Source organism: Dryobates pubescens, chromosome 10 (assembly GCF_014839835.1).
Source record: "Dryobates pubescens isolate bDryPub1 chromosome 10, bDryPub1.pri, whole genome shotgun sequence".
NCBI lineage: Eukaryota > Metazoa > Chordata > Aves > Piciformes > Picidae > Dryobates > Dryobates pubescens.
In genome coordinates this window covers 21,306,621-21,331,570 of record NC_071621.1, presented here as the reverse complement: position 1 = coordinate 21,331,570, position 24,950 = coordinate 21,306,621, and the positions used below count along the sequence as shown (strand labels likewise).

Genomic DNA, 24,950 nt, shown 5'->3' with positions numbered 1-24,950 from the left:
CTTTGGCAAACTCGTATTTAAATTACTTATTTTTATTGGTCAGCAGTTGCATAGAGAGAAAAATCAGTCACAGCGGGGTATCTTTGATTCTGACTCCAGTAGAAAGAAACATTATTGCTTCTGTGGGAGAGAAACCCCAAACCCACAGCTATGGTGATAAAAACCTTTGTGCTCTGGAGTGTTTAACAGTGTTTAAAATGTAACATTGTCAAAGGACAGGACTTAAAACCTGAATATCTGTTTACAGGTTTACCTTTCCCCAGACAGGTTCATAGGCTGGGGACTTGACCAGTGGGGTTTTGGGTTGGTTTGATGGAATGTGGGTGGGGTTTTGGGGTTGGTTGGGTTTTTTTTGGGGGGGTAGGTGGGGGTGGGGTTTGTTTTGGTGGTTTGGGTTTTTTATATTTCACTCTGCTTGTTTTCTTTTTTTTTTTTTTTTTAAGGTTTAGCAACACTTGTTTGTCTTGCCAAGTTAATGAACTATTAATAAAATGATCTGAGTAATGCTCTTGGTATTATATAAACCATACTAGCCCTAGAGAGTGCCTCGCATTAAATTGTACTCTTCCATTTGCACAGATTCTGCTGCTGAGCTCAGGTTTGTTGAACTTCCTAATTACCTTTAAACTTTCAGACGAATTATTGTAGCTTGTCTCCTCCCTGTGCTGCTTCACTGATGCAAGGAGGGGCGATGCAGTAACTCTACACCTGTTCCAGCACACGCCTATCAACTTGCTCAACTTCCCCAACGAGTGCCTGAGTTAAGCATGAGAACATCTGAGATTGCTTGGATCTGTAACCACTAGTCCAAATACTTCTGGATGTTTAGATTGGCTTTGTGCTGGGGTGGCTTTAGCAGTTAGTGCTTTATAATGGCAGTCGACGACAGCAACTTGTGCCCTAGAACTAAGAGTAAACTGAATTCCTATCAGACTCATTATAGATCAGCAAGATGGAGAAGCCTGCCACCAGACATCCTGCTAGAAAATGATTCCAAAGGAAAGTTTCACAGAAATATTAGGAACATAGAGCCTATACATCCGAGGCGTACTAAGAAAAGACCTTCTGTATTTTCAGGTAGGAAGTGCTATGTCAATAATATGTTGATGTGATGTCCTTTAAACTTTTTTAGTCATATTTGAAGGATTCAGTAGCTGATTCCAGTCAGAATTGATTCAGTCTTAAAATTTAAGGCAGTCTTCACAAGATAGATTAGATGGAACCCCATTTATGTTAACTATTCCAGCCATTAGATTTTAAGTGATGGAACCAAAAAGAGAGACTTTGTTCATCCTGGTTTTTTTCGGTGCTTGCTTGTGGGGAATTCTTATTTTATTTTTTTAAATACTTACCATTTAAAGAAACCCAGTTGCTTTTCTAGGGCTTTCAACTGCTTTTTCCTCAACTCCACTTACATAGTAATGCAGTCAGTAGCTGCAGTGTAAGTATCTCTCTTGCTCTTTAATACTGTATCTCAAAACTTTTCTGGAGGAGAATGGTTTTGGGATAGACAAACTTCTTTCAGTCTGGCTGATTTTTTTTTGTGTGTAGCCAGAATTAACATCTCTAAATAGTCAAATGCATGCTTTGAATTCCTGGTGTGCACTGAAGCCTGCAATGTCTGTAGTTAACAGTTCAGTTTAACTCTCTAGTTGTTAAGAAGTAGGAAAAGGTGTAAGAGTGGATTTCAATCAAGCTAATGGAAAGTCTGATTCGTTTGGGGAGTTTCTAATTATTTGAAATATGCCTAAAAATAAGAAACAGAGTAGGAGCAAAGGATTTGTTGCAAAACAATCAGATCATATTTACTTACTTAAAAGGTTTTAATGGGGAAAAAACTTGGTATCAGCTCATCCCTGCTGAAACTGAAGATGTGTTTCTGTGAGGTGACCAGAGGAAATTAGATGCTTTATAGAAACAAAACCATACTGTTTCTTTAATTTAGATATCTCCATTTGCAGGCTAAACTGAAGATTTTTAAATTTCTAGGGGGCTGTGAAGTATCTTAAAAAAGGGGGTTTGATTATTTAAATATTAACATTATATTTTCAATGAAAGCTAAATTTACAGGGGTACTTTTTCATGAGCTGAAACACTACTGTGTTAAGAGATGACACAGAGCAGCATGCATTTTGTGGGATTTAGAGCCTCCATTGTACCAGTGTTAAGGTATTTGAAGTATTTCAACACCTTAGGAAGTGAAGCTTTTTTCCTCCTTCCTATTGTACTTCACCGGCTTAAAATAATGCAAAAAGCTTTGTGGGATCTTAAGTCAGGTGACTCATACATGCCCTAGGCTCCCAGTGCCTGGACAAGATCTTCCTGAGGTGATGTGGTCTGTTGGTGACTGTCAAAGGACATTGTTTTGGACAGGATAGACCCTCGGTATCTTATTCTTTCTGAGTTTCTGCTTTTTGTCTTCTAGCTAGCTTTTCTTCCTCAATTATTTCTGTGTTTGGCCTTTTTTTCCCTCCCATAGCTTTTCACTTTTTGTTTTATGTACATCAACATTTTTGTTAGACAAACCATAAATAGCCTTGTATTTGGTCTCCAGCACCCACACTCTGTTGTGTCCACTCAGACTTCTTTATTCTGTGATTTTTCTTTTCTTTTTTAATACAATTCTTCCTTCTCTCTGTGTTCTTTTTCCACTCTCCCAAATTAGCACACAAGCAGTACTACTCCATCAGTTGTGCTGCATCAGATATGAGCACTTTAATGTAGTTTGTGTGTCTGGAACGCTGCCATTACGCTTAGGAAATCCACTGCAGCTGTGTTACTGTACACTCAAGGGCACTTAACTCAGAGGTAATGCAAATTGTGTGCTATAAGCAATTGATGGAGCATGATGGAAAGATGGGTGTAGTCTTTCATTTGGTAGGTCAGCAGCATGGGAGAAGCTTTACTTGATTTGCTTTTGAAAACAGGTTAACAAAGTAAGCTTGAAGCCTTCTAGACCATTGTCTCATGCTGTAAATGTAGGATAGAATGGAAATAGAGCTGCATCATAAATCATGAAATGATTTGGGTTGGAAGAGATATTCAAAGATCACCTAGTTCCAACCCCAGCTGAAGGCAGGAGCATGGGACATCTTCCACTAGATGTGGTTGTGGAAAGCCCTGTCCAACCTGACATTGAGCACTTTAGATGGATAAATAGTTATTAAATATATATGGAGATTGCTCTGCAGTCTTTTGGATCACTGCTGAAGACCTCTGAAGAATGTGATCCTTCATACATCCTTATTTCAGCCCAGTCATCTATTCACAGAAATACTTTAAATCTATATGATTTTGACTCTCCACATTCTTCTAATCCCTGCATCTCTGCTTAAGTCTATCACCATGAACCTATCCTAGTTTTAGGACATGCATGTAATCTAGTCTGAAGTCATGTACATCTTGTTTTCTTTCCTTTTATTCTATTTTAAATAACTAATAAAATATTGAATAGTGGCACATCAAGGCATCTAGGTGCAAGTGTACAGGTTGGTTAATACACTGGGAGTCATTTCAGACTTGGTGCAGACTCAGAGAGGCATCCTGCATGTGAGGAACCAGGTTCACAATTTTTTCTTAACCATGATAGCTAGAAGCTCACCCCTTAAAAATGAAAGCTGAAATCTGAGAAGAGTGACATGTCTGTCTATCCTGTCACTATGAAATAGTAATTCACATAAGCACTGTGCCATTGCTGAAAGGATACACTGCACTGAGATACCTTTGGCTTCTTTCAACGAAGCACTTAATTTCTTCCTGTTCTTTAAATTTGAAATGTTTAGGTCAGCTGAGTACTTCAGGGCTTGGTTAGCAGGAACTGCCAATACCTACATTTTTGTTACTCTATCATAGGGTGGTTGGTTTTGGTGGTTTTTTCCAAACAATGACACAGGCATAATCAACATTATAGGGCCATTTACTGTCGATAGAGACATTGATCACCTTAATTAGTTCAGTTTATACAGATCTGCTAACATGCCCTAACAGCTCAGCCTACTATCATAGCCATGATTAAATCTTAACCTGTCAGGGCCATACAGAAATGAATGGTTTCATGTCATAACCTGATGATAAATTTGTGACTTCTTACTGAGAAGAGAAAGAATTGTAATACAGAGTGGGCCACGAAGAGGCCTTTTGAGGCCATGTCTTTACAGAAGTACCTGGGAAAGGTGTATTGAACTAACTGAAGGCACATAAAATTAGAACCAATTAGCTAAACCTCATTAAATATATACTGATTCATGTTCATAACCACAACAGCCTGGAGAAAATTAGTCCAAATTTACTATTTTTAATCTAGGGAAATGTAGAATGAGCTTTAACTCACTTCTTTTTGGAAGAAGCCTTCTGATGTTGTTCAAGTTTCCTCTTTATATACAACAAAGACATGTGAGATTCTTCTCTGGAGCATTTCCAGCTGTTGAAGGTTGCAAAGCGCATGTCTTATGAGGAGCAGCTGAGGGAACTGGGATTGTTTAGTCTGGAGAAGAGGAGGCTGAGAGGAAACCTTATTGCTCTGTTCAACTACCTGAAAGGAGGCTGTAGTGATGTGGAGGTTGATCTCTTCTCTCTAGCATCAGGTGATAGGACAGGAGGAAATGGCCTGAAACTGTGCCAGGGGAGATTTAGATTGAATATCAGGAAAAATATCTTAAGGAAAGAGTGGTCAGGCATTGGAATAGGCTGCCCAGGGAGGTGGTGGAGTCACTGTCCCTGGAGATATTAAAGGAATGTGTGGACATGGCACTTTGGGGCATGATTTAATGGTGGTGGTTAGGTTGACAATTGGACTTGATGAGCTTAGAAATCTTTTCCAATTGAAACAATTCTATGAATCCGTGATTTTGGCTGGGATTGTTAATCTTATGAAGTCAGTGGAACAAACAAATAGAGAAATTACAAAAGTCAAAATACTTTAAAAAAAAAGGAAGGTTAAGCTCTACTTGAAAGCCATTTGCATTGTGAGCTGGGGATGTTTGCTTAAGTAAGTAACATTGAAAATCCATTTCTAGTGCTGCTATCAGTTATCCTGGGGGCTTTTTTTCTTCTCCTCTTCAATTTCATATGCAAATAGCCTGTAGCCTGCATTATTGTTGAGTCACATTTGTTGACTGTGTCAGTTTTGAAGGACAGAAGCTGAGGAAAACTTATTTGAATTGTCTGCCTCGTCCAGGGTGAGGCACACCTCCATTTCATGGCCTATGCCTGTGACTCAAGCATTGTCCTCACAACCAAAATAAGCTCTATGTATACTGGGGGACAACACGTTATCTCTTCTTCTGTAAAAGCATTGTGGGTTTGCTGTGAGTTTATCTAACAAAGGCCAGTGGTTAGCAGTACTTTATATACCTATGCAAAGTAAGAATGTGGGTTGCTGGTCTTTGATTTTACAATAGAATAGCTATTCTGTAACAAATTCATTGCTTTTTAATTTTTTTTCCAGTGAAAATACTGTCACAGTTAGAAGTCTTGAGGCACTCTCTCAAAGCATTTCTGGAGTTCAGACCAGCATACAGTCTAGCAAAGTCACTTTCTAAAATAAGTAAGTTGATTTGACACTGTATTTGTATGTAAATTAAAATACTGAACATAACTTAAAAAGTTATTTGTATAAGAAAAAATAAAAAAGAAAGTTATTCAGTAGTAATACAAATAAGTTATTTATTTTTCCATGAAACACAGAGATAAAACAGCCAGTATATATATGATGCTTTTGTCTTTTGACTGGCTATGTTAATTGGGAAAGGCTTGCCAAAATCTAATTACTTCTAATAAGGACGCTTAAAATCATGGGTACATTATGTGTCTTGATTTAAATAAGTTCTAATGATCTGTGTTCAGTATTTTAATTTAGTGAAGATTTGAATATCTTACCTCCTCTCTGAATAAATTTTACTGTGTGGTGATAATGTATGCTTGTAATCTGCATAGGATAATTGCTGTTCTCTTGTAGTAACCCTAGTGTCTCCCTGCACACTGAAGTTTGGTAGAATGGCTCATGTTGGTGCTGCATTTTACAAGTATCATCCACTAACAGCAGAAGGGAAGGCAAGACTGACTTGGCCCAAAGTTCTTGTCTTCCCTTCCTGACTTTAAATCATTGAGTTGGTTTCGCCTTAAAACTGTTAGCAAGACCTTCTGTCTATTGAAAGTGCCAGGAGAGAGGGCTGTCACAGTTTAAAATTTTCTGTTTGTATTGGAAATTGACATTGGCTCTGTATGATACTGTGTTTTATGGAGCTTTGTGTTAGGATGTGCTACCATGCTATAATACTGGCATATTGCTGATGGAGTGTGTGTCCACCCATTGATCTGGGTGAATGACCGCTGCTTTATTAATAGAAATTCGTTAACTGATAATGTGTTGCTTTTCTCTCAACCTCCTGTATTTCTATTCTCACTTGCATATTTCTACATGTACTACTTAATACACTATTTCTCATTTTAGGTCTTTAAATTTATATAGTGTTACTTCCTTTAGAAAGGATTGGTCAGTGATTCAAAGGGAGGCTCTGGATTCACTCTGTGCATGCTGTCAAGCTTGGTTTCTTATTGAGTTCATTGGTGTTTTATATACTGTGGAGACTGATTTTCTAATGTTCTTACAGACAAGTGACAAAGGTGCTGCCTGACCAATAAGTTGCATTTGAGACATAAAGGAAGTTCTATGTCTATCAAAGAGTGACTTAAGTGTGAAGGTGAGGGGAAGACAGGGAGGAGTGTGAGGTTAAGATAGGAAAAGCTCTTTTATGCTGTCATGGGTTGGATTTTTGGTTTCTCATCTGTTGTTTTTTAAAAAACCTTTTAGTTGACTCCTAGGTATAGAATGCCACTATAATTTGTTACAGATGTTGAGATTCTGCTTTAAAGCAGAGACTCCAGGGTTCACGTGAGCAAACCTTGTCTTACACGCAATAACATTCCTCAAGTCTTATGACGACTAAGTGTTTATAGACCACTATGCTGAAAGACATCACGGTATTTGCTTCCTGGCTTCAGCACAAGTTGCTGTACATGCTGCCATAGAAACAGGATGTGAAAAGGAATCTGGTTTAGTAATGTGGTTTGCCAATCTGACCCTTTGGTTCTCTGCTATGTCTTATCCAGAGGATAATGATCAAAGTGTAGAGTGAAATCTTAAAACTTGTGCTGAATGCTTGCCCTCTGGGAAATACAACAGGCTTTTTCTTTTGTACAATTATATAATTTCCCAGAAGGAGCACTGAATTAATATTCAACACTAGTCATATTGCAGGAAAAGTATGTTAATAGAATATGCATTGAATTTTCAAATAGAAAATTGAGATCCTAAGGAACGTTAGCAAAAATAGGAAACATACCAAAATGTTTTAAAAGATGTAAGATCAAGCCAGTCACTCTTTACATCAAATAGTAGTAGCCTTAACTGTATTTCATGTGAAGTAAATCCATGAGGGTTTGTTGACAGGATTTGTTACTAGATCTTTCTTTGGCTGTCTTGAGACAATGGAATCTTTTATTCTCTTTATCTAAGATGCACCTTAAAGAGCAGACTGTCTGTAAAAATAGGCCCATCTGTAATTCTTTAGAATTGCATTTGTGCTGATGGATTGGAAAGATTGTCTGCAATTATATATTTTTTTCAGATAATTCAGAAATACAGATAATTTCATTACATGAAAGACAGACATTGCTTTTAAATTCTTACAGAGGTGCATCTGCTGGAATCAAAGTCTTATCAGCCAAGTGAAATGTTGTATAAAAATTAGGCTTAAAGGTTATCATAATGGTTTTGATTTAACCTTCTTCTTGATGTAGGTTTTGTTCCTCTTCTCAAGTGCAATCTTCACAAAAGCTAATGTAGTTAGGTTAGCAGCGCTGAAGTGTGCTCTCTTGACAGTCAGACTGCTCTGTGGGCTGTGTTTAAATCACTGAAAGTATGTTTCTTCTGAGTGCTTGTTTACTTATAGATGCATCTGTAGGCTTGAGTGCATTTGGTAGGAAACTATTTTGTTTTCAGCTTTTTATGCTTTACCTATCCCTATTCATTTAATAGGAGCATACTGTACCTCAGTTAAATTCCCAGATTCACAGATTGCATTGGGTTGGAAGGGACCCTCAAAGGTCATCTTGTCCAACCCTGCTGCAGTGAGCAGGGACACCTCAAACTAAATCAGGCTGCCCAGAGCCACATCACGTTTGATCTTGAATGTCTGAAGGGACAGGGCCTAAGTGATATCCCTAGGCAACCTGTTCCAGTATTTTATCATTCTCAATGTAAAGAACTTCCTCGTTATGTCTAATTTAAATCTACCCTGTTCCAGTTTAAACCCATCACCCTTCATCTATCACTACAAGCCCTTCTAAAAAGTCCTTCCCCAGCCTTCTTGTAAGTCCCCTTCAGAAACTGAAATGTAGTTATAATGTCTCCCAGGGGCTTTCTCTTCTCCAGGCTGAACAGCTCCAATTCTTTCAGCCTCTTTTCGTAGGAGAGGTGCTCCAGCCCTCTGATCATCTTTGTGGCCTTCTTCTGGACCTGCTCCACAGGTTCATGTCTCTCTTGTGTTGGGGGTCCCATAGCTGGACACAGTACTCCAGGTGAGGTCTCACCAGAGCAAAGTGGCAAAATCACCTCTCTCAGCCTGGTGTCCACACAGCTTTTGGTGCAGCCCAGGATGTGATTTGCCTTCTGAGCAATTCACCTGATAATCTTGAAATCTCTGAAATAAAAATTCACAATATTTTCTTTTTTTTTTTTTTTGCTGCCTTACTGTACTTGAATTCAAATAGCAACAACAAAAAGTTGAGGAGTTTCTGAACTCCTGAACATGTACTAAATTTCAATGAGAATTTTAAAAATTAGTATTTTATTAATCTGTTGAGGTTCAGAGACTGCTTTGCCTGAAGATGGGTGTGTAATAAAATCCATCTTAATTACCAGGCCAGGCAGAAAGGGACCTGGGGGTACTGGTTGACAGTAGGCTGAACATGAGACAGCAGTGTGCCCAGGTGGCCAAGAAGGCCAATGGCATCCTGGCCTGTATCAGGAACAGTGTGGCCAGCAGAAGAAGGGATGTCATTGTGCCCCTGTACTCTGCATTGGTTAGGCCACACCTTGAATCCTGTGTCCAGTTCTGGGCCCCTCAGTTTAGGAAAGAGGTTGACTTGCTGGAAGGTGTTCAGAGAAGGGCAACAAAGCTGGTGAGGGGTTTGGAGCACAAGCCCTATGAGGAGAGGCTGAAGGAGCTGGGGTTGCTTAGCCTGGAGAAGAGGAGGCTCGGGGCAGACCTTCTTGCTGTCTACAACTACCTGAAGGGAGGTTGTAGCCAGGTGGGGGCTGGTCTCTTCTCCCAGGCAACCAGCATCAGAACAAGAGGACACAGTCTCAAGCTGCACCAGGGGAGGTTTAGGCTGGATGTTAGGAAGAAGTTCTTCATAGAAAGAGTGGAATGGGCTGCCCAGAGAGGTAGTGGAGTCACCATCACTGGAGGTGATTAGGAAGAGACTGGATGGGGCACTTGTTGCCATGGTTTAGCTGATTAGATAGTGTTGAGTGATAGGTTGGACTTGATGATCTCAAAGGTCTTTTCCAACCTGGTTTATTCCATTCCATTCCATTCTACAAAAGACTACCTAATGAAAAGTCTTTGAACATGACTGGTGTTTGCTGGTAGGTTGGTTGTGGGTTTTTTTTCTGCTTCTCATGATGAAAATGCCCTGGTAGTGAAATAAAACCCTCATGACACTTCTGGTAAACCAGCTGTAAGCAGAGAGGCAGTAGGTTCATTTATTTAGGTTTTCATAAAGAACCAATTTAATCAACTCCGTCTCTCATAGTAATTTTCTTTATTGCTCCAAATTAAGAGTGGTTAATTTGGAATGTGATTTTTATTAACTTTTGGGATTGGATCTTAAACTGGGAACTTGGTTTGAGGAGCTCAGGACACTACTGTGTTTGGGTTTTATGGAAAGTTGACATTGCACAGTGCTACACAACATAAGATTAATTGAAACTCTTCTTGCACAGGATCTGCTAACATCTAGCTGCTGCACAGTGTTGGAATGTGGTATAAAGCAGATACGTTTTGGAAGACCCCACAAATACCTGTTTGTGCTTTTTAGTTGGATACTTAAGTTGCACTATAATTTAAAAATTATTAAATCAAGAAATCTTTCCCATCTGTTACTGGAAGGCAGTACTGGAAATTTCTGTTTCTGTAGATAAGTAATGTATATTGTATATGACAAAATCTAGTGACTCCTCTTCCAGAACCTGGCTGTGTGGTGGGGTTTTCATCTATTTGTTTGGTTTAGAGCTGCCTGAGGGTATTGCTGTGATTTATTGTGGGATTTTGCTCTGTGTCTTTGGAGTTACTGTTTCTGCACTGTCCCTGTGGCTGTAATGGCAATGTGCTTTACTTGCAGAATATGTTACTTTGCATCCTTGTGCTCACTTGGTTGTTAATTATCTGCTCTTCCTAATATATTTTTTCTGCAGTAATTTGTGATGCAAACAATAAAGGGTTGGCAAAATAATTTTTGTGTTTAGTCTGCATATCAGTCAGGAGAGGGATGGTAGGCATCCTCTTTCTCATTATAACATCTTTGTCCTGTATTTCCTACTTTGTTTAGCATCTTTAAATTAGTCAGTCTCTTGCTAGCCTGTCTGTTCTCTCCTGTTCCTTGTTTGCAAGGAACCAACCTGGACCAACCTTCATTCTCCCTTAATTATCAGGCACAGTTCAGAAGCCGAAAAGAGCTGAGGAACTGAGATAGAATTGGATGGCACCACCAATTTTTTGATGTTTTACTATATGCTCGTAGGCTGTTTTGTGCCACCTGGCCTTATGGCCAGAGTCAGCACCAGGTATACTATAGGGATGTTGTTCATGGTCTAATGTAGTTGAATCATCAGTCTGTCCAGCAAGACACAACTTTACTGATTGTAAAGGTCATTAAAGCTCAGTACCAGTTTGTTCAAAGTCACCTTACAGTACTTGTGAGAGGATTTGTTTAGATTTATTATGGACAGTTATTGACTCCTGTATGGAGAATCTTTCAAGTATTAGATTTCCACTAGATGCTGAGGCTCTACTCTGAAGTAAAAAGTCTAAGAGGTTTTACTATCACATAAAGATGCCAGGGCCAAAGAAGTATGAGAAGAAAAGCAGAATACCAGAAGCTAAACTAAGCTCACAAGATTGAATTTCTGGGTCTGAAGTGTATTTCATTTTCTGGCAAGCAAATTGAGGACAAAGAAAGAAAGTGTACAAGTCCAATTCTAAATCCATTCTGGAACTAGAAAATCAGCAGTTCTCTCTTTACAAGCTAGTAATAATATAATTCAAGTTTAGATTTGCCATACTAAATGTTATGGGACTCTTAAATAAGAGTTGTATTATGATTTGTCCTTTATATGATTTCAGGGTTAAGAATACTTTTGCATAATCTATTGTTATATTTTGAGTCCTCCAACCTCAGTGACCTCAGTGGCTGTGCAAACTTGACTGAGAAGGAAGAAGAATAACGGTGATGGAGATGGAAAAGGCTGAGGTAGTCAATGCATTCTTTGCCTCTTTCTGCCTTCAGAAGGCATTCAGGAATCCCAGGACCAAGAGACCAGTAGGAAGGCCTGAACTAAGCTAGATTTGCCTTGATACAGGGGTAACAGATTAGGGAACACTTAAAACAAACTGGACATACATGAGTCCATGAGAGACCTGATAGTATGCAACCACAAGTGCTGAGGAAGATGGATAACATTACTTTCAGGCCAGTCCTGATAATTTGGAAAGCTTATGGCAACTGGGATTGGTTCCTGAGGACTTGTAGAGAGCAAATGTGATTCCTTTCTTCAAGAAGGACAAGAAAAGATATATGGAACTACTGGCCAGTCACCCTCAACATAATCACTGGGAAAATGATGGAGCAAATAATTGTATTGCCTACTTCCAAACACAGGAGAACTAGGTAACTGGGAGATCTTGCATTATCTGTCTAAAGCAAGACAGCTTGCTTGGTGGATGATGGGAGAGCAAAGAATGCTGTTTATGTCAACTTTAGAAAGGCTTTTGACAGTGTCTCCTCCAACATCTTCATAGACAAAATGAAGAAATACAAACTAGTTGGATTGAAAACTGATCTGCCAGGCTAACCCGGGTTGCGATGAGCATCAGGAAGGCTAGCTGGAGGTCAGTCACAAACAATATAGCACAGGGGTGGGTACTGGGGCTAGTCCTATATAATAGGAATTTCATGAAGTTCAACAAAATGAAAAGTCAAGTTAATATGATGTTACTACAGCCTTGTTCAATATTTTCCTTGCCATTTCTACAAGTACTTTGGTTCATAATTCACTCCATATTACTGAAAATAATGCCATTGCTCTTACTCCACTTTCCAAGATTGTTTCAATTGTTCAGGCATTTCCTGATTCTTTTTATTGACATCCTTCTCCACTAAATATTCCCAGAAAACATCATCTACTGGGTTTTTTTCTTTGCTTTTTTGTGAAAGATAAATGGTAAAATTGTCAGGCAATCCTACAGACCTACATCAAACTTTATTGTCTGTTGCTTCCAGGCAGTGCTTATTGTTGCAGTCGGTGCAGGCTCCTTTCTTTTCTCACCTCCTTTGCTTTCCACCACTCCTGAAATTTGTGGGGGGGAACAGCAGAAAGGAGTCCCCTGTGCAGTAGCATTGCTCCATTCTCACAGCAGAGGTCTCCAAGGAACAGGTGCAGTTCATTCAACAGATTTATTATCCTTTTTGTTAAGTGGATTTAGATTTTCACTTTGATCCCTGTTTTAGGTAAAGGTTGACTGAATTTAGTATTTAAACCAGTTTTTAGGAAAACACATAGTCTATAAATGGTAATAAGTAGTGCTTCAAGCTGAAGATGGTAAGAAATGGCTTTGTGCTTTCCTAGTGGCTTTCATCTTAAAAGTCTTGCTAATCTCAAAAGAGAAACACCCAGTAATGTTTTCTGATGTAGACAACTGGAATGTCATCTTCTCAAACTCAGATATTTGCTGAATAAGCTAGTCACTTCAAGCTCCTTTGAAGAGACTGGAGCATTATTGGAGAGAAACAGGTGTGAGTTTAATCCATGTAATCTAATGTAGATATCCCATTAAAATGGGATGAATCATCTTATTTCTTTATGTTAACTAGAAGACATACAAGCTAAGTAGCTGAAATAGGGTTATACTGTAAATACCTGCACAGCCTCAAACTGCAACAGGGTAGGTTTAGACTGGACATTAGGAGAAAAAAAATTCACTGAAGGAGTAGTCAGACATTGGAATGTGCTGCCCAGGGAGGTGGTTGAATCACCAACCTGGATGTGTCTAAAGGTCATTTGGATGTGGTGCCTGGGGATATGGTTTAGCGGTGAACTTTGTAGAGAAGGCTTAATGGTTGAACTTAGTGATCCCAGGGTCTTTTCCAACTTGAATGATTCTGTGATTAAATCCCACTTCCATATTCTACCTTTAACTTCTGCCTTCTATCCAAGCAAGGGGCCTTATGCAGAATGTACAGAAAGAGTGAAGGGGTGAATTGCTTCCATTCTTTTGTAGACTGATACGACCAAATGTCAACAATGTTGCCTGCCCTCACATGGGTGATTTATAAGCCAAAATCTTAAAATTATTATATAATTATTTCTAAAACATCAGGTTTTAAAATGGGAAAAGCATGGGGCTTGTGTGCTTCTCAGTTATAAATTTCTGTTGTCTTTTAAAGAATTATTAGTTACAATAGAATAGAATAAACCAGCTTGGAAAAGAACTTTGAGATCATCGAGTCCAACCTACCACCCAACACCATCTAAGCAACTAAACCATGGCACAAAGCACCCCATCCAGTCTCTTCCTAAACACCTCCAGTGATGGTGACTCCACCACCTCCCTGGGCAGCCCATTCCAATGGTAAATCACTCTTTCGATGAAGAACTTCTTCCTAACATCCAGCCTAAACCTCCCCTGGCACAGCCTCCTCTTCTCCAGGCTAAGCAACCCCAGCTCCCTCAGCCTCTCCTCATAGGGCTTGTGCTCCAAACCCCTCACCAGCTTTGTTACCCTTCTCTGGACACATTCCAGCAAGTCAACCTCTTTCCTAAACTGAGGGGCCCAGAACTGGACACAGGACTCAAGGTGTGGCCTAACCAGTGCTGAGTACAGGGGCACAATGACCTCCCTTCTTCTGCTGGCCACTCTATTCCTGATACAGGCCAGGATGCCATTGGTCTTCTTGGCCACCTGGGCACACTGCTGTCTCATGTTCAGCCTACTGTCAACCAGTATCCCCAGGTCCCTTTCTGCCTGGCTGCAGAATGTTTGTCCATATTCACAAACACTCATTTCAGTTTATTTTAAGAGACTGTTATTTATTCTTCTCTGTCACTGTCACTGTGAAACTGTGTCACTATTGTGACAGTTTCAGGCTGTGCCTTTGAAAAAAGCTAGCTACAGTTTTCTGAGCAGGACAGTGAAGAAGTACAACAAATCCACAGTTAAACCATCACACTTCTAAAAACTCCAACATTATGTTTATTGACACAAAATTGAAACACCTTAAACATAAAGTGCTTCTAAATACTCAACAGGCTTTTTGGTCTTCCATCAGTGCTGTGAAACTTATTGTGTACTTCATTGCTAACAACTGTTTTAAATAACTTCTTATGGATATTCTGGCTTATTAATTACACAGCATGGCATCTTTACTTCCACATATTGTTAAAAAAAACAGCCCAAACCAGTCCCATACCTTACATCCCCATCCACTCATGCCTAGCAGAATGTTGGAACACGTTAAAATAAAGAATATATTATAGTTTTTACTCAGGAGTTTAAATGATGCAGTCAGGTCTTGATGACAAATGATATCTCTAATGGTATTTTGGTGCAATATTGCATCACCAGATGGGATCTAGAGGTATTTCCCCCACAACTGAAGGGATGGTACTGTCTCTTTTCACTTTTTGCTTGTGTTTAGTGCAACTCTAGAGGAAATGAATGTCCCAGAAGGTGTTCTGCATTTGACTGTAGTGAATCTGTGTATCATATGAACAAACGTACAACAGCACAATATGTCCCTGTTATGAAGTTAATCTCTTAAGTTTCAGGAGACATCAAGACATCGTGGTCTAGACAACCTTTCAAAGAGTTGGAGATTTTGTCTGTTTGAAGGCTTTGTTGTTTTGTGAAGGGCAAAATAAAATTTCTTCTGGAATTTTTGCAGATGATCTTGATGCAAGCAAACAATTGTTAAAAGGGAAATAAATTACTTATGTGTATTGATAAAATTAATGACACATTCATTTAGCCATCTTGAGTTCAAATTAATATTCTTTTGCCTTCTCAGTGCTATTCCTTTGCATCAGTCAGGTGGTGAATGCCCATTCTTTTAATTCCATGTATTACAAGTCCGCTTCTTTTTAAAGACCTTTGTATTGTTCACCATTTAAGATAAACTTGAAAGAAGGTTGCTACATGAAACTCCTTTCCCTATCACCAGAGAAACACATTAAAAGGGGATTAATAGGTATGTTCATATATGCTGATAAGTAAAACATGTCTAGAATATTCAATTCATGGTTCTTTTGAGTGTGACTGTGTGTGTTATTGGGGTTTTTCCATCACCACATCTTCTGTTTAGCAGTTCAAATTCATTCTGTAAATTTGCATTTCTATTCCCATACCCCAGAACTGAATGAGTGGATTTTGTTCCAAGTTTCTCTATGTATTATGTGAATAGAATGTCTTTATTTTTCTCTTTATCATAGAATGGCTTAGGTTGGAAGGGACCTCAGAGATCATCTACTCCAACCTTCCTGCCATGAGCAGCAACACCTCTCAACTAGACTTGGCTGCTCATCCAACCTGGCCTTGAACAACCCCAGGGAGGAGACATCTACAACCTCCCTGGGCAACCTATTCAGAGTCTCATCACCCTTGTATTGAGGAACTTCTTCTTAAGATCCAGTCTAAACCTGCTCTCCCTCAGCTTAAAATCATTCCCCCTTGTCCTGTTGCTAGACATCCTTACAAAGAGTCCCTCTCCAGCCTTCCTGAAGGATCCCTTCAGTTATTGAAAGGCAGCTATAAGGTCCCTTCAGAGCCTTCACTTCTGTAGGCTGAACAATCCTAGCTCCCTCCACCTATCTTCATAGCAGAGGGGTTTCAGCCTTTGGATCGTCTTTGTGGGCCTCCTCTGGCCTTGCCCAAACAGCTGTGTCCTTGTGATGGGGACACCAGAACTGGACAGTCTGGTTTTCTTTGTGTCATGTATGGAATACACAGCATAGGGTTCTATATCACCTTAATATTGTAGTCTGATGATGAAACCTCACAGAAATGAATGTGAGTTGCAGCAGTTGCTTTTTAATAATAGTGTAAAGCCTGTTGTTCACATAGATGATATCTTTAGATTTATTCTTTTGATTGGATTGTATATTACTGAGAATTAATAGTGTTGTGTATGTAAGTATATGAGAAATGTTATGCTCGTGTCTCATGGACTAGAGCTGACTCCTTAAGTACCTGTTTTAGCATTTACAAATGCTTTAACCTGGATCTAGCATTACCTGTAATAACTCTGTCAGAAGGCTTTTCTTTGTCTGGCTACTCTGAATTACTGTACATGGATAAGAAATAAAGATGATCTCTGGCCTGACCTGTGCAGGAAATCAGGCTGATTATCACTGTTCATTCATGCTTTGAAAATCCTCAAGCTCATGGTCTGGTCATGCTTCTCACAATTAGGCTCAGAATGTATCTGTTCCTGCAACAGCCAAAGTTTACTAATGGTTCAGCCAGAAAAGTGGTGTGGAAGAATGTTCATACTTTAAAATGAAGTGTCTAATACAGGTATTTGTGCATGCATCTGAGTAGTTAGGAAACCTATTTAACCACATAATACCTATGAAAAGTATATCTTTGATTTTTAAATCTTTTTTTTTTTTTAAACTTAGAAACATTATTTTCTGTTGTCTCATTTCCCCACATAAATCCCCTTGCAGCCTCCCTTGTATTGACCATAATGATCATGTGCCTGTGGGGCGACACAAAAAGTCATTTATCAACAGAAGGTAGCACTGTATTCCCCAAATACACCAAACACCACACAAATGAAATTTCTACTCCTAACTAGTGCCATTCTAAGGAGACCTGATGGAAATTAGGGGGGAAGGGAGAGGATGGGCGAACTTCACAGCTTTCCAACAGTAGCACAATCTAATATTAGCTTAAGTCAAACATGAAAACACACCTTGGGTCAAATCTGTCCTATTGTCAAAAGAGGAAAGAGTATCCTTATATGCTTGGAAAGTTTGTGTTTTATAAAGGGTTCTGTTTATGCTGGTGCTATGGTGTTAGTTCACTGAATTAGTCAGTAGCTAGCGATGACCCCCCTTGATCTGTGGAAGAGTTCAGGCAAGGTTTGCACGTTGGTGCCCTGTGTGAGTCAGGAGGATACAGTGTCACCAGGAACTAGTACCTGACTGAGCATGAGCTCAAGTTCCACACCCTGAGCCACAGTCCAGCATTTCTTGCAACTTCACTGCAGTATGGCAAAGAAGGTGAATCCCAGTTGTTATATTTTATGATCACCATTCCCATTTGACTTAGGCTGTTGTGAAAGTTCCCTGGGTTTTCTTCAGATCTATGCATCGTATTCAAATACTTGAATAAAAAGTATTCTGTGTTAGTGGATTGATTTCAGTTATCTATCCTTTGGTTTGGTTTTCATTTCACAGCTGAAAAGCCAAACTGGAAATGAAAAAGAAAGAACCTCTTTTCCTCTTCTAATCTGGTGAAAGAAAAAACATGGGAGAGGATGACATCTACTAATTTTAATAACTTTAGAACAAATTTGTTTCGATTTTCAAAGCCTTTAAGGATGCAGTGGACAAACAAGCACTAGGACCAGTGCCAGATTAGGCACTTGATAATTTGCAGAGCAACTGTTAGATATTTCAGGAGCTAAATACCTTTGAAAATCTAGGCAGTGGTGACTCAAAATCATTAATCATTTTAAATGTAGTTTAAGTAACTATAATTACTGTTGTCTTTACCAAGAAATCATTCCATTTTAAATGTGACTTATCTTTTTGTGCTTTCTTCGGTTCTAAGTTGAAAATAGTGTTTTTTACTTAGTTAATAAAAAGCAGATTGTAGTTTTTGTTTCACATGTTTTTTCACTAAATTACAATTTCCATTCACATGTAGCATGAGGGAACCGTTGAGTAACATCACCCTCTTAAACAGGAAGAAAATCATTTGCCATTTTCCAACATAAGCAGGGAGCTGTGTTAGACCTCATAGCTCTCAGAAAACCAAGATGGTTTTTAGGTTAGCAGGAACTGAAAAGACTCTGAAGGATATAAAAGACCCAATTACAAAGGCTGCACATATATTTAACCTGGCCACTGTGAGGACACTGTGCTTCTGTAGAGAAGCAGCAAGTCAGAGGATGCTGGAGAGCTATTGATCTGTTGCCTGTGCTCAGATAGGAGAGAGGCTGATACAAAAGCTTTTCCACAGCAAGGGAGAGTCCTTGCACAAGTGCTGATCAGTTAAAAAGTACTGTGTCGAGGGGAAAATAAACACACACAAAAAAACCCCAAACAGCACCAAAAAGCTCTGTCTCTGAAACTGAAATCTCTCCTGCCACAGATTGCTTCAGAGTTAACACAATACATACTTTTGGATAATGGTTTGTTGTTTTTTTTTTCGCTTCCCCATACTGAATAAAACATAGAAAGTATTTTGCAAGTCAGAGCAAGTGTTCTTATGTAAGACCCATGAGATTGTTCTTTTTTAACCAAAGTGTCATTTCCTATCTAGCCAACATCTAAGCATACCATTGTGCAAGCAAGGGTATTACACAGTAAACCTCTTATACTATGTCTCAGCAGCATTTGCCTAGGAGGGATATATAGGAAAAGGATTTCAAAACTACATAAAACAAGACACTTTCCCTTCAACAACTGATTAGGATTGAGATGGTTTACTGGCATCAGTTCTTCGAGGAACAGAGAATGTCATTTTAAATAGGAACAGGAGAGCGCTAAAGGCTGTAACCAAAAGGTTGTCTGCACATAATGAGCAGGAATGTGAGGAAAAAATGACCATGAGAAACAGAAATTTCACTGTAAAATCATATGGCCTATTTTTTTCTAGAGTCATCTATATAAAATTGCTGAAACAAGCAGTGATTCAAGTCATGAACTTTTTTTTCTCATAGCTATTCATGTTTATTTTGGATATACAGAAATACTTTCAAAAAGATGAAGGGCATGGTGATTGGCATCCTAACTATTAAAGGTATCAAGTGAGCTAGGAAATGTAGGTTCATGTGCATGCCCTGTTTATAAACAACAGTCAGGAAAAGAAAAAAGAGTTTGGAGGCCCTGCTTCTTGGCGTCACTTCTTAGGTAATCCTAATATTTGAAGCATTCTTTTTTCCCCAACTTGAAACAAGTTTTTAAAGTTGTGGATGTTATGTAACTGAGTCATTAGGTCCCTCATCTAACTAAAGATAGTGCTGGTCTGAGCTACCTGAACCTGAGCTTTGGCTCTTTCTGTTAGCACTTGTGAGTAAAGTGAGAAAAACGCTGCTTATACCATAATGAGCTTAGGTGCCAGTGTGCCAAGCACTTCACTCACAACAAGGGTTTGATTCCTTCCTCCTCTGAAGGGTATACAGCCTTGTTTGAGATGGTATGTGGCAGTCTGTGTCAGGGGAGCGAGGAAAGAAGGTGCAGTGATAAACACAATTTCATACTACTTCATCATCTCAACAAATGTTAAAAAGTGTTGTTGGTTATCTAAGGTCAGCTAATCCTGACAGAGCTGAGTTGCTTTGTTTCAAGTGGGTAGTCCTTACACAGGTGTTGCAAGAGGTAATGCTTTTCTGAATAATTCAGAGTGACTGCTGAATGCATAAGAACCATCTGAGGGAACCATGGAGGTGTTTACGTTACACGGGCACACGTGTAATGCCTGATGCCTGGCTGGTCTGATGGCCTCTGTGAGACCAGGCAGAGCATGATACCTGATAGGAAGGTGTAGGAGGCAGAAAAGGTCTGATCCTATGTCCATCTCATCTTGAGCTGTAGTAGATGGAAGTTGGCTGAAACCTTTCCAACATGTTTTTTCTCATTTTATGAGAGAAGTGAAAAATTCAACTTCTTTTCTAAGGTTGACATTGCTAGTGGAGCAAAAGGACATAAGCAGAAGGATACCTTTCTACAGAGGAATGAAAGCGTTGAAGTGTGAGTATCCAAATAGGTCAAGCCAGAAAGGAAGAATTGTTAATAATTAAAGATAAAACTAGAGAATGGAAAGTAAAGTTTAAAAAAAGAACAAGTAAGCAAGTACCTTATCACAAGAGCATCTTTAAATAAGTCAGGGAAAGCTTCAAGAACTGCTGGAGCAGAATTAAGAGAAAGGAAGTATATCTGTAAATGTGTTTAAGATTCAGGAAAATATACGTGTTAAAACCACTGCAAGAAGTGCCTACATTGGGATAGGAACTGTCTGGGAGGTGGATTAGTGTTTGAGAGCAAATTGGAGCTACTGCATTGAAAACTCCTCCTCATAATAGATAATCAATGAAAACGTCATAGCCTTGCAGCATGTTGCAGGGAAGTACCTTGTGGAAAATCAGTATTTTGAATGTGTCATTCTACAAGGGAGACAAAACCAGAAAAACAAAAGTGTTTAAAGTGGCTTGTGTTTGGGTCAGGAATGCCTTGGGTTTGGCATCAGCTCGCCACTCTGAGTGGGTACAACTCCTTCCTTGTCTGCCTTCCCCTGCTTCCTGTCACATCTCGGGCATCTCTCTGGAGAGTGCTTTTCCTTTTCCAAGGCAGGTTCCCAGCTGGCTGCCTCATGCATACCTGAGGAAGGAGGGGAGAGGTGAGTTTGCCCTGGCTCTATGGTCCTGGGCAAAAAGGAGATCTGTGCCTGAACCCCAGACAAGAATGAGAAGAAAAGATGAGAAGTCTTATGATCTCTGTAGTAACATGCAGCAATTGTTAGTCATCCATAGAGATGATCTAGCAAAAGATATCTCTGCCAATGGCAGGGCACTGGATTAGATGATCCTCAAAGATCCTTCGCAACCAAAACCATTACCTGATTCTGTGAATATCTAGTGATGGGCATGATCCAACCCCTCTTGGCTTCCACTTTGCTGCCCCTCTTATAGAGCTTGCTGCAAATAGGGCAGAAGAGATACAACTATATGAAAGAATGGAAGAGGAAGAGGCCCTGATTATGGCCTAATTATGGCTCTAAACTTTTGAGTGAGGGTTCAGTTTGTTTATTGCATAATGAAATTTCAAAACTCGAGGAAAAGAGGGACGGCTACAACCCTTGCACTCCCTTTGTCCTAGGCTCAGTGTGACCTGGTACCAGTCTCTTAGGCATGAATTACCTGTGTAAATTATACTTTGAGTGGATGGGGTTCAGTTGCTGAATCTAGTCTTTGAAACAAGCACCCAGAATTAGAGACACCATCAGTGGCTGTTTGGAAATTTCCTGCTGTGAGGAAGCACTGACACATCATGCTGAGAACTTTGGAGAGTATGCTTTGTAATCCTGCCCATGATGGGAACTTTGGAGAGTATGCTTTGTAATCCTGCCTCTGAAATATAGCAAAGGGTTTGTAACAAAAGTGAGAAGGAAATGGGTTTGTTGGATTGCAGTAGTGGAAAATAGCTTGTTTAGGAATAGTGCCTGGAAATTAAGGTGATGAGCAGGAAGAAAATACTACACCAGTTGTTCTTCATGCCTGCTGCTGCTTGTAGGCTGTGCTTGAAGGATGCAGGCTGCATTTTGACTTGTGTGGCAGTATTTCTTGCATGTGTTGCCTGAGCCCCAGGAGTAGCAGCGCAAATTTGAAACTGACTTACAGGGTGGTGTATTTTCAGCATGTGTACACTAGTTCTGGGGAAATGAAGTTTGCTCCTGGGTGGCTGATGCTGCCAGAGACATTTTAGCTTGGGAGAAACTTAGAGGTAAACATTGAAAAGGACATATCAGTTTGACAGCTCCAAAGTAAAGTCAGGAGAAGGATAATAGTACTCTGAATATTGAAGACATAGTTCCAACATTAAGTAATGAATCCTCTGCAAAATGCCTAATAGGTGGTGTTATTTACAGATAAGAAACAAACCCCTTCAACCTACACAGTTACTCTTATGAATTCACTGAACATGCTGAGGATGGGAGGATTCACTGAACATGATGAGGATGGTATCTATTAACATAATTTTATTCTATTAAATTATATTTAATTGGTTTCTATTACAATACTTGTAAATAATTGTACACAGATTGCCTGATACTCTTTCTCCAGACGTACAGACGTGCTTCATTTCTGTGTTGCTGTGTTCTGTTCTGGCACAATTTACAATGTGAACGTGTGTTCTCCTATGCATCTTTACGGCTCTGCTGCTGCTACTTGTGTTGCTTTCCCCCGCTAGGTGGCAATATCTTAACAGGCAGTTACAAACACAAGGCAAAACAAAATGGTGCCGCAAAACCAGTGAGACATAAACTGGGAAGGGTTTCTGTTGTTTTCTGTAGATCTTATCACATTAAATTAAGTTTGCTTAAGGAACTCTTACTCTGTGCAGTGCTGTCTGTCACTCTCTGCTGTTAATTTGGAACGTAGCAAGTTGTTTATTTTACCTTGTTAAATCATGTGACCTTATAGGTACCTAAAGTAGTTGATTTAGGTAACAGTTTTGATTTTCATTTCAACAGAGAACGTTAGTATAACATATGTCCAAGCTATGTTTTAATCTTTGTCTTGAATTGTATTGTGTTATGCAAGCTGTAATATGAAAAGAGAAAATGCCTTGGAAATACCTTATTAGAAGCAAAGAAGTGCCTAAATTCAACAAATGCTAAGTTGAAGAAAATAAACTCACTGCATATAAATACTGCGGGGTTGTTTTTTGCTTAAATGTGAAAGTATTCTTTTTTTATTACTATTGATGGCTTACTCATGGGCTTGTTGCCTCACAAATAATACAAAGACATGCCATTGAAAAAATTACTTCCTTTTTTACTTCTGAAACCAGAGTGAATCAGATACCACCTTTTCTAAGAAAAAAGCCTCCAACTGCTTCAGAAGGTTGTGGATCTAATGTAGGTTTTATGTCATACCTGCCAGCCTCTGTGAGTGTAGATGACCTAAATCTCATATACTTTAGAGTATCTATAATCACACTGGACACCTATATTTAAGCACCTGAATACCATTTGGCTATGACCAGTGTCCATCTGAAAGGTAGTTCAGTCATTAAAGAAGGGATTGTGAAATCATTAATGCAATGTAATATATCCCAGGATATGATGACATAATAGAACCTTTCTGGTTTAATCTATTAAGTGTGTTCTGCACTGGAATCAAACTGATTTGGGAATCTTCTTTTGAAAGGCTGCTTTATTTTGCCCAAAAGGACTACATAATATCAAAACTACAGAGACTCGAATAAGCAGCCCTTAGTTATTCCTTAGAGGAAGAACTCCAGACTGCCAACTTACATACAGAATGTACCAGTGTAAATCCAACCTGATGGAACATACTGTTCTACTTAGTGGTTTCTGCAACTAGAAGACAGTCAGTGTGTAAGCACTAGGAAGAAAAATATGTGTACAAAAATTGAATCTATAGTTCATGCTTGCTTTGTTACTGTTTCATCCCATAGGGGCCTTCAGGTACTCTTTGCATTTAGCCTCAGATTCTGGAGAGTTTATATTGCAAAATGCAAATAGTTCCCTTCATACCAAGCTAAAATGAGCCCTGAAAGACTGTGCAAGGGCTGTGCAATATTCATACCTTCATATGCTTTTTAAAGGATTCCTGAAAGAGCAATGCTCAGAATGTGGAGGACTAAACTGCCTATAAGAGTGTTTACAAATAGCAGTTACTAAAAATGTGAACAAAATGGATATCTATCCTCCTAAATATTAAGCACCTAAATAAAGTATATAATTTACAAAAGTAGTTACCCACAATATCATGTGTAGACAGTGAAGAGAAATAGGTTGCTTTGAAAAATAACTAACTGTGCCCTGTACTGGAACTCTTGGGAACTCTTGAGTCATGCTGAAGGCACTCGCCTCCCACCATTGGTATCTAAGCTGGATGCCTCAAGATTGCTATTGTGAATACCTACAGTGCTATGATTTTTGTGTCATTTTTTTTTCTTTGACTGAGTGAAAGTTTTGGAAGTTTATTTTCCAGATGATTTGCAATGAAAATAGCTGTACGTGAAGTGTTCTGCTCAGGTGAACGCTTCTGACCTTGCTGAGAAACAGCTTTTCCCAACCTGTCTTTTCCAAACATGGGGCATGGAAATGCCCCAGAATTTGTTCAGTCAGAGAAGAGTATAAGCCAGGTACCCAGGGCTCCTGGATATGTTCTACCTATGATCTCAGAAAACAGATGAAAGAACAGAAGGTGCACTGCACGTCACAAAGGTGAAGTATGAGTTACACACGAACATTTGTAATTGAAACCATCTTTCTATTATCATGTAGTCAGCAGATTTTTTTTCATAGTAGGCCTATGAAAAATCCTACATTAAGGATCTGTGATGTATTTTATGATGGAAAAAAATCATCATTAATTTATTGTAAACTCCCAGGTAGAAACGGCATAGAAAGTAGCTCACTGTATTTGTAAATGTGAGACTGTAACAGCCACCATCAGAAGGCTTACTAACACTGACAGATTTTGTATTGCTTATGCCTATCTTTCACAAGCTGGAATACATAATTAGATTCTAAATATCATAAAGTCAACAAGAACTTAAATGGGAGCTGTATAACTTCAAAAATTCTTAGTTTTGTCAGCCTCCCTAAAGTAAGTTCTGGGCACTAGATTAGAAGGCTTCTTGGTTTTGCCATTTTCATGTGTAATACCTGTTTTAGGAGTGTCTCCCA

The 24,950-nt window shown here is 39.2% G+C and overlaps 1 protein-coding gene across 1 annotated transcript in view; it reads left to right on the top strand.

Annotated features, from left to right (window-relative positions):
* The first annotated feature begins 847 nt into the window (after positions 1-847).
* Positions 848-24,950, top strand: part of FRY (FRY microtubule binding protein) — a 196,155-nt gene continuing 172,052 nt past the window's right edge. The window contains exons 1-2 of the mRNA XM_054164677.1: positions 848-1,077; positions 5,447-5,545. Of these exons, the coding sequence (XP_054020652.1) occupies positions 873-1,077; positions 5,447-5,545 (304 nt within the window). The 5' untranslated portion in view covers positions 848-872. The remainder of the gene's footprint in view (positions 1,078-5,446; positions 5,546-24,950) is intronic.